The sequence below is a fragment of the Panthera pardus genome, unplaced genomic scaffold, assembly GCF_024362965.1.
Source record: "Panthera pardus isolate Hobbes unplaced genomic scaffold, ASM2436296v1 HiC_scaffold_17, whole genome shotgun sequence".
Classification (NCBI taxonomy): Eukaryota; Metazoa; Chordata; class Mammalia; order Carnivora; family Felidae; genus Panthera; species Panthera pardus.
In genome coordinates, this window is record NW_026526732.1 from 48,850,160 (window position 1) to 48,864,885 (window position 14,726).

General features: G+C 42.0%; 1 protein-coding gene across 2 annotated transcripts in view; it reads left to right on the forward strand.

The window, feature by feature from the left end:
* The window catches only part of HS3ST5 (heparan sulfate-glucosamine 3-sulfotransferase 5), a 151,119-nt gene extending 137,447 nt beyond the window's left edge, over window positions 1–13,672 (forward strand). For both annotated transcript variants that reach the window (XM_019443140.2, XM_019443141.2), the window contains exons 3-4: window positions 8,317–8,455; window positions 11,927–13,672. In XM_019443140.2, coding sequence (XP_019298685.1) covers window positions 8,349–8,455; window positions 11,927–12,857 — 1,038 coding nt within the window. In that variant the 5' untranslated portion in view covers window positions 8,317–8,348 and the 3' untranslated portion in view covers window positions 12,858–13,672. The remainder of the gene's footprint in view (window positions 1–8,316; window positions 8,456–11,926) is intronic.
* The last annotated feature ends 1,054 nt before the right edge of the window (window positions 13,673–14,726 follow it).

Here is a 14,726-nt window from a genome sequence, read left to right on the forward strand (position 1 = left end):
AGCTAACAAATCCTTCAGAAATTAGATCATCTTAGTGGAGAAAACAGCGAAAAGAAAGAAGCACGACCTCTTTTTCCCTCTGGGAAGAAAAAAAATTGAGGAAAATATTTCCTCCTTCGATACGAAAGATCACAACCTGTGTTTTCGGAATGGGAGGAAATTGTACTTCTGGCAAAAGGAAAATGAGATGCAAGAAGGCAGAGTGAGGCAAACAGTGGATCTACAATTGACAAGTGGTGGTTGCACAACACTGAGTATGCTAAAATCCACTGAATGTATACTTTTACATGCGTGGGTTGCATGGTATGTGAATTATGTCTCAATAAAGTGGGTACCGGGGCGCCTGGGTGGCTCAGTCGGTTGAGCGTCCAACTTCGGCTCAGGTCATTGATCTCACAGTCTGTGAATTCGAGCCCCGCGTCGGGCTCTGTGCTGACAGCTCGGAGCCTGGAGCCTGCTTCGGATTCTGTGTCTCCCTCTCTCTGTCCCTCCCCGACTTGTGCTCTCTCCCTCTCTCTCTCTCTCAAAAATAAATATTAAAAAAAATTTTTTTAATGTTTAATGTTAAATCAGCATCATTTTCAGTCATTATAAAAGAAATATATAGCTCAGTATTATGGAGATTAAAAGAGAGGAAAAGTCACTGCACAGAACATTTAATCAGCACTCCAATCAAATAAAAATTAATGATAAAAATACCACCATATTTTAATTTAGTTATGGCACTAAAAGACATTTTATGTACATTATTTCTTTGATCCTCACCAAAAACAAGACATTTGTGAGAAAGGAAATAAGATTTGGAAATTGACTTTCTGTCGGGTACAGAATATTACACTTGATTTTACTGGGTGTGACAAGTAGAACTAATATTACTATAAAATTGACTTTGGCTATACAAGGCAGAGCTTATCCAGTTAACTTGACCTTTTTAACAGCATGAGCCTAAAGTACTGGAATGACCTGCTTGGACGATGTATATTAACTTAAAATACCTGTATACTTGTCACCTCTCCCACTTACACTTTCCTATATAAACACAAGATGAGAGAAGGAAAGATTCTACTTCTAAACTCGCCAACAGGACGATTTATTAAACTCCAACAACCATTTAATGAAGCCAGAAGAAACTTTAGTGGGAAAAACACCCTTCTTCTATAAACATTAGTTACATATAGCAATGAGATACTGAGATTAAGACTAATTGGAATTCTATGCCAAAATAAAATTCAGTTCCCATCTCTTTCCTTAAGACATCATCCTACTAAATGAGACCCCTGAACAGAAGCAGAATTAACTGGCTCCTTTTAAGTTCGATAATTACAAATGCAAAATGAGTATCTTCCTGCAGACAGAGAGCCAGAGGACTACTCAAGCTAACACAATAATGGTAGCTGTGTGTGATAAATTATGTATGCATGATATGAAAAGCTGAATGGCGGGGAGAAATGGAGAACCCATTTGAAAATTTGGAATTTGCTCAACGCCACTCCTGCAGTATTTCCCAGGAGTGTAAGTGCTAAGCACAGCGCGGTCATAAGCTCTACAGTTCTGTATAATTTATCAACTTTTTTCCTTTTCATTTCTAACATTGACCCTTCATGGTTAACTGAAGAAACAAAGAGCTAAATAGCTTCCTCAGCCATTTGATAGAGCAATTATGAGCATCCTGACTGATACATTTTCTGCCTAATCTACTAACAAATGGTGTCCATTTTCCTCTTAATCTACACCCTGTCTCCACATTCGACTTGACACGTGCAGAACGCTCCTTTCCATGCCCTTGTTCTTGCGCCCCTCTTCATTTGTTTCTTTGTCATTACAGCTCTCTTATGTGATCATTATAATAGGAGAAAAGCGAATTCTTTATGACAATTTTCCTCAGCTGCCCTTGGTTAATTTTTTTCAAAATGTGATTCCTATGGGTTCTCTGACAGCTGGGCAAATTGAAAGCTAATCAGCAGAATCTTTCTGAAGTGTCTGTATCTTTTCAAAGAAATTTCGTGTCTTAGAACGAGAGGATTGGTGTTCCCGGTGATCGGCAATGTAATGTGATAGAGCCATCTTGAAGGGGGTCCAACTGTTTAAAACTGGGGGATGATAAGAAAAATTGAGATTTACCTCAGGCACTAACTTCCCCATGCTGCAATTGTCTTTACTTCCTCAGACATTAATCTGTCATTATAAGAACACTCATTTAGTGGTCTTCTGGTGGAATCCCTTAGGTTGAGAGAACTTTAGACCCAGAAGGTCTGAACTCATCCCTTGAAAGCCCTTTGTTTCTTGGGTGGAAAAAAAAAAAAAAAAAAAAAAGATCTGGGAGGTTAAATGATTTACCCATGATCACATAGCAGGTGAGTAGCAGGTTAGTTTGAACTTGCCTGGTTTTGGGGTGCCTGGGTGGCTCATTCAGTTAAGCATCCAACTCTTGCTTTTGGCTCACGTCATGCTCTCACGGTTGTGAGATCAAGCCTGGCTTTGGGCTCTCCACTGAGCATGCAGCTTGCTTGGGTTTTCTCTCTCTCCCTCTCATTTTGCTCCTCCCCTGCTCTTGCACACGCCCTCTCTCTCAAAATAAATAAACCTTTTTTTAAAGAAAAGATGTGGTGTAGGGGCGCCTGGGTGGCTCAGTTGGTTAAGCCTCCAACTTCGGCTCAGGTCATGATCCTGTGGTTGGTGAGTTCAAGCCCCACGTCGGGCTCTGTGCTGACAGCTTGGAGCCTGGAGCCTGCTTTGGATTCTGTGTCTCCCTCCCTCTTTCTCTGCTCCTCCCACACTCGTGTTCTGTCTCTCTCTCTCTCTCTCTCTCAAAAATAAATAAGCTTAAAAAAAAAGATGTGGTGTAGATACACAATGGAATATTATCCATAAAAAAAGAATGAATTCTTGCCATGTGCAACATGGATGGATCTAGAGGCTATAATACTAAGTCGGAGAAAAATAAATACCATATGAGTTCACTCATATGTGGAATTTAAGAAACAAAACAAAGAAACAAAGAGTCAAATAAAAAAACCAGATTCTTAAATATAGAGAACAGACTGATGGTTACCAGAGGAGAGGTGGGGTAGGGGGAAGTGGGTGAAATAGGTAAAGGGTTTTAAGGGTACACATATCAGGGGGTGCCTGGGTGGCCCAGTCGGTTGGGCATCAGACTTTGGCTCAGGTCATGATCTCGCAGTCCGTGGGTTCGGGCCCCATGTCGGGCTCTGTGCTGACAGCTCAGAGCCTGGAACCTGTTTTGGATTCTGTGTCTCCCTCTCTGCCCCTCCCCTGCTCATCCGTGCGCACTCTCTCTCTTTCTCTCTCTCAAAAATAAATAAACATTAAAAAATAAAAAAAAAAAAGAGTACACTTTTCAGGACGAGCACTGAGAAATGTATGGGATCGTTGAATCACTATATTGTATGTACACCTGTAACTAATATAACACGGTATGTTAATTATACCAGAAATACATACATACATACATATTTTAAAATAAATAATCAATGAAGGACATTATACGTTAGAAATGACCTCACTTCTCCATCAATGCAAGAAAAAAACCTAAACAGACTATAAGGGAAAAAAAAAAGTTGTAAGTAACATAGCAACCAAAAAAAAAAAAAAAAAAACCAGCAGAAGAAAAGAAAAAGAAATGATACAGTGAATATGAAAACCGCTTTGTAAAGTATTGAAAACATTACTTTTCTGTAAGAACAGCACCTTTCATTTTCATCATCATTATCATCGCTTACTAATATTTTTCCTTTGTTTTATCAGGTACAAACCATCCCAAATGCCCCTGTTGCCTGCCCCTCCATGGAAACTCTTTTCCTCTTTTACTTTTTTTCACCTCCCCATCTTCCACTTCAAGTTCAATGGCAGGTAATTTGGGTGGAGTTAAGTGGTTTTGTCTGCTCTCATCAATCAATGAACAAGTATTTATTAAGAGTCTCCCAGGTGAGCATCCAGAGTTCTATGAGTGGCATTGCAATCAAGGGGCCACATTCTTTGGGGTCAGATAATTCTGCATTTAAATTCTCCTTTTGCATTTACCAGCTACATGCCCTTGGGTAAATAATCTGCTCATCCCTCTGCTCTTCGGCTTCCATCAGAAAAAATAAAATAGATAATACTTCACAGTGCCGTTGTATAACATGAGATGATAAATGTGGGAGAAAGTAACAGAGAGCATATGCTCAATAGATGTAGTTCCCGTCCACTTCATAAGGCTGTTACTAAATGAGCTAATGCTCAGGAGACAGTTATGCTTTCCTTGGAATAATTCTGCTCTGTGAGTTTGGTTGTTTTTAATGAACTTCGCTGCTATTGTTTCTGTTATTGTTTTTACTGCTACCGGGGGCTTGTGGCAACCATGTCTACAAGCTTTTGAGCAGCGCTTGAACATATCTTTATTATTATTATTTCTGAGTTCCCTTATTTCTTTGTTTCAGCTTGGGAATCATTTCTTTTCTTTGCTTAGTGCTGCTTTGAAGAAACAGCCAGATGTCTATGCAATTTGTCGTTTCTGGCCATGTACTCTGTTCTTTAGATACTCTGCTTTGTTCAGCTAAGATACCGTGTCTATTAAAGCTTTAGTAGTCTGGAGAAACTATAGTTGTGCCGTTCTTGGCACACCAAATGAAAAACACTGAGAGATTAAAAACTGGAGATGAAGGGGGCCTTCTGTGTCACTATAGGTCTTTAACCTTTTTCTATACATAAAAAGAAATAATAAAACTTTAAAAAATTGCCTATTACCAGTATGACTGCTGTGATGTAAGATTTTTAAAATATCCATTAAAGTTGGCATAGCCAAAAGAAGGAACTTTGGATCATTTAACCTTCTTCCCCGTTTAATACTGTTTTTGGTAAAACTTTAGATGGTGTGGCTTCTCTTTGGTTTGAATCCTCAGACCAAGAGCAACAACTCCCAGCTTTTAAGACTCAGGCAGACCCTGAAGCACTTCATGATGGAAACCAAAGAGGCATCTCGAAAGTGAAATTCACCAAGGACCTTTGGTTCCCTGAACAGGGTTGATTCAGGGGACGCTAGGGGACTGTCTCTTAGTTTATATATAGTCTGAGACTGATTACAGAACAAAATGCGATTTCACTTCCCGTGTCCTGGAGACGCTTATTCAGAACTACTGATTTGGCTTCCGCATTTCTCAAGAATTCCAAGGGATTTCAGCCTAACACAATAAGTGTTCATTTTTTGTCTCTCTTTTTGGTAATTCTTTGCTTTGCCATCTTGCTTTGAGGAGAGAATATAGTGTTACCATTCTCATATTTCACAGTAATTTCCATTGAAAGTTATTTATATTAGAAATAGGCTTACATTTTCCACAATCCAATTCTACTATTAATGAGAACTGCACTTACTGCATTCTCTTCTTCTTTAAAATGCATTGTAAGCGGGGCGCCTGGGTGGCGCAGTCGGTTAAGCGTCCGACTTCAGCCAGGTCACGATCTCGCGGTCCGTGAGTTCGAGCCCCGCGTCAGGCTCTGGGCTGATGGCTCGGAGCCTGGAGACTGTTTCCGATTCTGTGTCTCCCTCTCTCTCTGCCCCTCCCCCGTTCATGCTCTGTCTCTCTCTGTCCCAAAAATAAATAAAAAACGTTGAAAAAAAATAAAAAAATAAAATGCATTGTAAGAACAACTACATCAATCTCCCGAAGGTATTTGTTATGCTTCATTTTTGTCAAGTGCCCAGACATTCATTAAGTTCTGTCCCGCGTTATCTTACTGAAGGCTCATGTCATAACAACCCCGTGAGATAGACATCATTATCTTCATCGTACAGATGAGGATACCCAAACCCAGAGAGTTGCAGTTATCAAACTAAACCAAAGTGTTACTCGGGGGTCTTTGACTCCCAATCCAATGGTCTTTGCACTGCATCATGGATGACTCATTCATATTAGCTGAGCGCTCGAATTAAAATTTTAGTTCTCCTCAGCACCCGAGTAGACTTGAGGGCGTGTAATGGGCCTGCCACAAGTAGAGGAGGCAGTGTAAACACATGTGTCAAGAATGAGGTTTCCCAAAGAGAGAGAAACCCCCAGGGGGGTCTATTTAAGGCATCTCAGACATAAGCTGCCCTGGCCGGAACAGCTTATCCCACAGAGCAAAACCTCCATGGTAACACCTGGACTTATCATAAAAGGACGGTCTATAGGTGGAGTATTGGAGCCTTTGAGAATGAAAGATCCTCAGTGGCGGTAGAAAAAATTGTAGCTCCTACTCAGTCTGGTTTCATAACCTACTGTTTACCAGATGGCACGTGCATTGCAGTAGAGAGCTTTGAGAGCTTCCTTGTGACATTCTCCTGAATCTTGGGCTAATTCCTCAGCGGCCTCCATTATTCCTCAGTCCTTTTCTTTCCTGCCTGCCAACCTTGAGCAGAGTGAAGCCGTGAGGTAGCTCCACAGCCTTACTCCCCCTACACGCAAATGTCTCTCCCGTGTTAGCTCTAAGCCCAGCAGTTACCCTCTGTTCCCATACTTACCGACACGATGGGCCTGACCCACTCCTCCTCACTAATGGGCAGTATATTGGGATTTCCTCCTCCAAAATCGGCATCCACCAGGATCACCCTCCGTGGGAAGGTATTCACAGGATCTGAGAGTCTTGGAGGAAATGTAGGAAAGCCATTCCAGGCCAGTGAGGAAGCTGACAAAAGCAGAGAGATGAGAGCGAAGAGGGATGAGAGGCAGCAAGGACGCTGGCCTGAAGGGCACAGAGGCTGCTGCTGGGGAGTAATAATAATACGGACGGAAGCTGAGTCTCCAAGCTGGAACCTCGGAAGGAGGGGCCCGCACTTTCAAGAAGAGATTGGACTGGGTCAGCAAATAACCAAAAACGGGAGGGCAGAATAACTTGGGTGAGGAAGAATAATCAGACTATATGGACCATAGGAAATGTGCCAGGAGAATATCCCCAGATGTTAAGAAATAAGGGAGGCATCCTGTGCCTCAGAAGGCAAAGCAGGAAGAAATTAAGGAGGGAGTTTTCTAAACTTCGTATCCGAAGAGGAAAACAAGACAGTAAAAAATGGCTAAGTTTTGTGTGTCATTCACTCCACTGTAAAACACACACACACACACACACACGATGCAAGATTAATTCAGACACGTTAAAATGGAATCTCTGAAGGTGGTAGCAGGTGTGCATTTCCTAAAGTTCCTTCAAGCTCCCGATAGAGAACCCCCAGCCTAGAGAGCAAAGCAGATAGATTCTGGGCTCAGCGCCTTTTCTTCTTGTACGTCAGTGAGCAGGTCTAGCCCACTGCTATACTCAGATAGGGTTTATCTGAGAATTTCCTAAACTACCTCTTTCCCTTCTCTTCCCCATCTTACCTACACACAAGGAAAGATGTTCGAAGTGGTAACCACAGGCTCATCGAGTCCCTGCAAAGACCCTTCTTACTGCCTCCTCTCTGCTTTTGTCCTCAGCCCTTTCTCTCCCCACCCTCAGCTCCTGTGTCCATCCAGGCCAGCCTTCCTTCGCTTCTCAAACTGGCCAAGCATTTTTCCTCCGCACTATTTTCGTGCATGCTGGTTCCTCTGCCGTTGCCCTGTCCCCCTTGCTTCTCATCCTCGGGTGTCAGGTCAACTGTCACTTCTTCAGCAAAGACTGAATAGGTTCCTCCTGTTATTCTCTCTCAGTGGATCCTGTTCCTTTGTTATTACCGTCTGTGAATATATGTGAATCCTACGTTTGCTAGTCAATATCTCTCTTCTCCACTAGACCATAGACTCCCATGTTGCCCACTATCTCTTTAGCACCTGGTACACAATATAGCACGTAGGACATGTTCCATAAATATTTACTCACTGTGTGTTGGATGAATATGGCTCTTATCTCCCTCTTTTGGGATTCCTTCCTCCAGCCTCCTCACCAGATCATGCACTACATTCCACAGACAGAGCATGCGTGGGGGAGGGGTAGAGCAAGGGAGACACAGAATCTGGACGAGGCTCCAGGCTCTGACCAATTGGCACACAGCCTGACGTGGGGGTTGAACTCACAGACCTTGAGATCATGACCTGAGCCAAAGTCGGTCGCTCAACCAACTGAGCCACCCAGGTGCCCCTCTTCCCCCTAGTTTAGTATTTGCTCTTATAACATGGGCCAGGAAAAGGAAGACAAGTTTTGGTAAATACCTATTATATCATGAACATAGTTAAGTTTGGTATGGGATCTTTTCTTCATGAAGCATCACTTCCCATACAGCCTGTACTCCCACCCCTCCAAGGCTTTGTGACAATCCACAGAGCCTATTAGAGATGACTGCTGATGAGTCCCCTTCTATCCCTTGTCTCTCAGGCTGCAGAAGTCCTGAAGGTTGATGGAGGGCCATGCTATTCAAACAGCAGGCGTGGCTGAGACAGAAGCTCCTGGTGCTGGGAAGCCTTGCCGTTGGGAGTCTCCTGTATCTAGTCGCCAGAGTTGGGAGCTTGGATAGGTAGGTAATTAAACACATACTCATGCCCATGTGACTTCAAGTGTCTCTTGATTTACCCTTCCCTAGGACATAATCTTAAATCCATCCATTTGTTTTCCTCTCTCAAAATTCCCAGGAAACACACTTTTCTGCAGTATTGATTTTGATTTATTGAGCCTTTGAAAAAAAGAGATCCAAGTTGCTCAAGCCAAGGTGTTCGTCAAGATCCATTTGTATTCTGTGTGCGTTGACATTTGTTTTCAGAGAAGGGATAAAGCAGTAAAAATGTCATTTACGAGAGCTCGGTGTGGTCTGTGTGCATCTGGTTGTTGACCTCTAGCCATAGCAAAATGGTGATGTTGTATTTATTTATCTTCATTTTGAAATTTATGAGTGAGCAATTAGTGTGCTACCACAAGAGTTAAGATTATGTATGAGCCTGTAAAGTAGCTCATCAAGTTTGGAATCCATTGCCTTGGAAAGATGGCTGTAGGCTTGGGGAGTTTTAACCATGTTAATTAGGTCTGGTTTCAAGGAGCTGAAAGCATCAGATGAGGAGGCTGTCGCTCAGAGTAATTGCCCAGAAAACAATGGAAAATCCATGGAGAGGAAATTTACAGCATTTTGGCTGTAAATAAGCAAACAGTTGAGAGATGATACTAGTCTTACAGAAGTCCCAGCAATATCAGCTGGCTTGACATTGAGTGGCTCTAGACCGTCCCACATTTGGTATGATTGGAAAGGACAGAGAAGTTAATTTCTGAAATGCAAAGTTTCCTTCTTTGCCCTTTAAAATCAAGTCTTGCACCGGAAAGACTGAGCAATTCAATTCCCATTTTTCATGAAAATGCAGCCACACTTAAAACTACCTTCCTTACAGTTCTCCTTTTCTAATCTCTAGAGCTTATCAATTGGTTATTTAGCAAATAATGTTGCAGTGGTTTTTATTTTCCTTCAGCCAGTGTCAATTTGGGGAAAGTGAACCCCTCTGATGCTTTTCAATTCAAAATTCCTAAGTAAACTTCCCGCCCAGTGGTTTGCTGACTATGAGAAATGGTAGTATCCAGGCTTATCACTGACTTCAAGTAGTTTTCTAAAGTAGTACTTAGTTATTAGTGAAAAGCTTGGAGGTGGGCACCATTGTCCTAGGTCCCTCCTGGAATTTTTATGTCCAGGTCTTTCAATACCTTTAGTTAGCTTCCAACCATTTTCCTTTTATTGAGTAATTGATCTAATGATCATTAACATATTAGTTACTTTGTTGATGACTTTTTCGTTTTTAACTTGGTCTCTAGTCTCCAATGGGGTAGCTTTTACAAGGAATTGAACTGTTTGGTGGGCTTTCCCGAAACCTCTCATTTGAGAGTTTGAACAGATGATGCCTAAAATTGACACGCACTTACTTAGGCCTATCCTTTAGTAACTGAGGACCCTGCTCTTTGGGAGGGAGGCTGAGCTCCAATACTTCTGCTCCTCCTGGTCCTAAGATTCCATGTTTTTCCCATGTCTGAGGCCCATGCACAGAACCTACTCTTCAGGAAAGGGAAATAATATATTGTCTCCTATTGTGAGTCAGGAAGTAAAAAAAGCAACTGTTCTGCAGGGAATGAGCTCCCAAGGTGGAAGATAGAAAGAGGACAGGAGGAAAGAAGGAAAATGGCCCTGTTTCAGCCTCTCAGCCAGAGTTCCGCAAGAGAATTAAGTCCTTACAGAAAAGGCGTGGATTGACTATCTCTTCATTTCTCCCAAGGAAGGCACAAGCCTCATTTTGGATGCACAGGCGAGAAGTCCATCCATTACATTCAATGGATGCCTTAGGGAATTAGGGCTTAATTTTGAACCAGAACCCAAGACGAGCTAAAAGATGAATTTGCAATATCCCAGTCAATGTGACAATAAAAAATATCGTTGTATGTGTTGCTACTTTCATATCTTCCATTTAGAACTCTAGCGTATTAATCCTATTAACGAATCTATAAACACAAAATTCACGCTTCCCTAAAATATGTAATGTAGCACACCCCATTATTTTTGTCATATTCCATATTTTCACGTTTTCTACAATGAGCATGGGTTGTTTCTAAAATCAGAAAAAACAAACATCACAAATAATATGTGAGTGTAATTTTCCATACGCATTATGACAGACGTTTGGACAGGCCAAACCCTTTTCCCTCAATTCTTCGGAATGTGTTGGTGAAGTTTTTCTCTTCTCCCTTTAATTATAAACATCAGAGAAGATAAGAACGGTATAATAGGGTCTCTGGGGAAAAGCAAGAGACAGCCTCATTGCCACAGAGAGGGGAACATAGACTCCAAATAATTAGGGTAACTAGAAGCTTCAGTTGGAGGAAGCCGTCCTGACTAATACTATACCCTTTAACAAGAAGGCTAAAATGCCTTCTCAGATAAACTCAGGGATGTTATAATGAGTTTCAGCTAGATTCCAGACTGTTACCCAAAAGGAAACTCAATTTGCCACCCATATTTATTGGCCATGCCAAATCAAGCCGGGACTCTAGTCTGGTATCATTATGATCGTTACCACAGCTTTCTCTCTGTAAAAAGCAGCGGTGGTTGTTCATTATTTAGGGCAATGTTGAAGTGGAAATCTTCCTTTCTGGTTCCATCCATCGCATTCCTTCCTTCACGAGCTTGAGCGCTATAATTTACATGGGTTTGGCAGTGAGGACCTGAGGCTTCCTGCCCTGCCAAAGTCTTGTTGATTTCTGGTCCAGGGCGGGGGGGCGAGGGGGTAGGTGATAGATAGCACTTGTTGATGGCATGGGGTTTGTTCCTACATTCAGCAAAGCAGAAACATAATCTTGGCCCCTTTAGATAGAAAGAGAAAGAGAAGCAGAAGAAATATAGTACTTGTCTAGCTGTCCCCAAGGCCAACGGCAGAAATTCTCATAGAATGAAAAAGCTCAGCAAATGCCAGGATTGGATTTTTGCAGGTTGATGATACAAATAGCCACGGGCAGAGCCTGGGACCTCTATCCAGATTACATCTCCGGGATTTTTAAGAGCCACATGAAGGCTGCTGAGCTGCAAGAAAATAATACCACATGAAACCCAAAAGACGCGGCTTCCTAGCCACCCTTCCGCCTCGCAGCTGAAGATTATAATCTCCTGCCTCTCACGTCTTCTAAATGATGCTAACTCGTGGGCTGTGAAAAGGCTATTAGTATGGCTGGTGTCGCTTGTCTGTCCTGTACTGTGAACATAAGTACACGCTGTAGTCAATTAAGTGCTTGGTGAATAAAAATTTTAAGGAGCACTAATAAAAATAATCCCATCAATTATGTGTGCTCCATTTAATACAGGGTTGCTTAAAATAAAATTTCCCAAACATATGTTCATTATGGATTGCAGCGGGCTGGGAACCAGTAGTCTTATGTATGCATTTAAAGTCCTACTCTGACTAGGGAAGCAGAAAAGTGACAAGTTAGTTGCAATGAGCTTCTAAGAGCCTCTTTCTGTTGCTTTCAGGCTACAACCCATTTGCCCCATCGAAGGACGATTCGGAGCCCGCAGCCAGGCCGAATTCCCTCTCCGCGCCCTGCAGTTTAAGCGGGGCCTGCTGCACGAGTTCCGGAAGGGCAATACTTCCAAGGAGCAAGTTCGCCTTCATGACCTGGTCCAGCAGCTCCCCAAGGCCATTATCATCGGGGTGAGGAAAGGAGGCACAAGGGCCCTGCTTGAGATGCTGAACCTCCATCCAGCGGTGGTCAAAGCCTCTCAAGAAATCCACTTTTTTGACAATGATGAGAATTATGCCAAGGGAATTGAGTGGTATAGGAAAAAGATGCCTTTTTCCTACCCACAGCAAATCACAATTGAAAAGAGCCCAGCATATTTTATCACGGAGGAGGTTCCGGAAAGGATTTACAAAATGAACTCATCCATCAAGTTGTTGATCATTGTCAGGGAGCCAACCACAAGAGCTATTTCTGATTACACTCAGGTGCTAGAGGGGAAGGAGAGGAAGAATAAAACTTACTACAAGTTTGAGAAGCTGGCAATAGACCCAAATACCTGCGAAGTGAACACAAAATACAAGGCGGTAAGAACCAGCATCTACACCAAACATCTGGAAAGGTGGTTAAAATACTTTCCGATCGAGCAATTCCACATTGTGGACGGAGATCGCCTCATCACGGAACCTCTGCCAGAACTTCAGCTTGTGGAGAAGTTCCTAAATCTTCCCCCGAGGATAAGTCAATACAATTTATATTTCAATGCTACCAGAGGGTTTTACTGCTTGCGATTTAACATTATCTTTAATAAGTGCCTGGCGGGCAGCAAGGGACGCATTCATCCAGAGGTGGACCCCTCTGTCATTACCAAATTGCGCAAATTTTTTCACCCTTTCAATCAAAAATTTTACCAGATCACTGGGAGGACATTGAACTGGCCCTAAGATAATAAGTCATATAACACTATGTGTTGTGGCTGGAGACTCACAATGTCTCCCCTCGATTAAAAATATGCACTTTTCTTAGACACAGCTATCCGAGTCATTTTTCCATGTATACTTGTACATACACAGTGTGTGACCAAATATACGATCAATTCTTTTTCTATTGAAAATTGACAAAAAAAAAAAAAAAAACGAAAGTTTGCCGTCTGAGTAGTTGCATCTTTTAAGCTATTGACGAAAAGAAAAGATGGTGGTATTGGGGGAAAGTGACTTCAGCTTATCCTCAAAGAGTTAGTCTTCCTTTGAGTCAGAATTTGTCGCCCGCCATCTTCATAGATTTAAGCCAAAAGATTATGTGTGAAAACGCACCGACGGCTGTGAAGCGTCAGGAGGTAGAGGATTCAGTTATGCATTCTTTTCTAAGGGAAAGCTGGCTCTCTAATTCAGAGACTGAATTGGTGCCATGAAAACAGAAAATACTATTTTCTTATTATTTCAAAGAATGTCTTGTCTCATGAACTTGACACTGTTCCAAAGTTCCTGTGGTGATTTTGCACTATTGTTTTCTCGTAGAGACCCATGGTGTCTGTCACACGTGGCATGTCAATCACACATTCGAAAGTTAAGTCCTTTCACTTCCATGTCCTACGTCCACAAAGAGAAATGTCATGTACATACTGTATATTGTTGTAAATACTGGTTTCACACTAAGTAATTCTATTTTGTAAACTGAATATGGCTATTTAATTTATTGTGAAAATTAAATTTATTGTGGTATTTAAAAATGGAATGGATTAAAATTACTCTATGTGCAACCTTTTTATTCCCCCCCTCCTTTTGTTTTACGTGCCCCCTGCTGGCTCCCCAAATCAAGGCTGTTTGTGTGCACGCCAAAGGGCTTGGAAAGATGCGCTGCTCAGTTAGATTTCTGTACCCTTGTGAAAATGCTTTTATGGAGTGGGGTTGAGGATCTTAAAGAAAACATCTCAGCCATCTGGAAATCTAGTAATACAGCCACGTCAAAGAATAGTAGCCGCTACTCCTGCTGCAACTTTGTAACAATTAATTTACTTGCAATTTCACCACTGTGAGGGGGAGAGAGACAGAAATACTTTAACATAATCAAGGCATAGAAGAATCACAATTTCATTTGAACCTCTAATCAGAGTCAGACCAGTAGAGAAATTAAATAAAATAAGATCAGAAAACTTGTGTGGCCTCTGTACTGAAAGCTGCTGATGCTTCAAAAATGAATACAAACTCCCCCCCCCCCCCAAAAAGGAATACAAACTCTCAGAACTCCCTCTTTGAGATGAAAATATATCAGTCTCCTCAGAAACGATCAAATGCGTACTGTTGCTCTTACTAACATAAACATATGGCTCATATTTCCAGCCAGAGAAATTAATGCTAAATTGGGTGCTTGCTAACATCAGATACACTGTACCATGCTTAAATATAATTCAGAAAACCATGAAAAGAGGTATCAACCACAAGAACAAAAAGAGGGATTTTTCACGATCATAGCTGCTCATCCGGTAGAAAACGTTTAGGGGAGTTTTACTCCACATCACGTTGAGAGTGCCTAGAGAAATCAGCAAATGACCATGGGTTCCCTTTGGATTGTAATAAGCGTTGATTTTCTCCATGAGTTGTTTATTCTGTCCAGTGATTTGATGGTGAACTTACCTAAATAAATAGCCCTTTCCCCTCTGGTGTTGGTATATATTGCTTCTCAAGCTACAGCCTTAGTAATCATCTCTACTGTTTCAATTAGCAATGATGCCGTTCTCTCAGCATGGGATGGACGTGACTCCAGCCCACGCTGACAGGCCAGCTTCCCACTCACTGCGCAGCGACTCTGGAGAG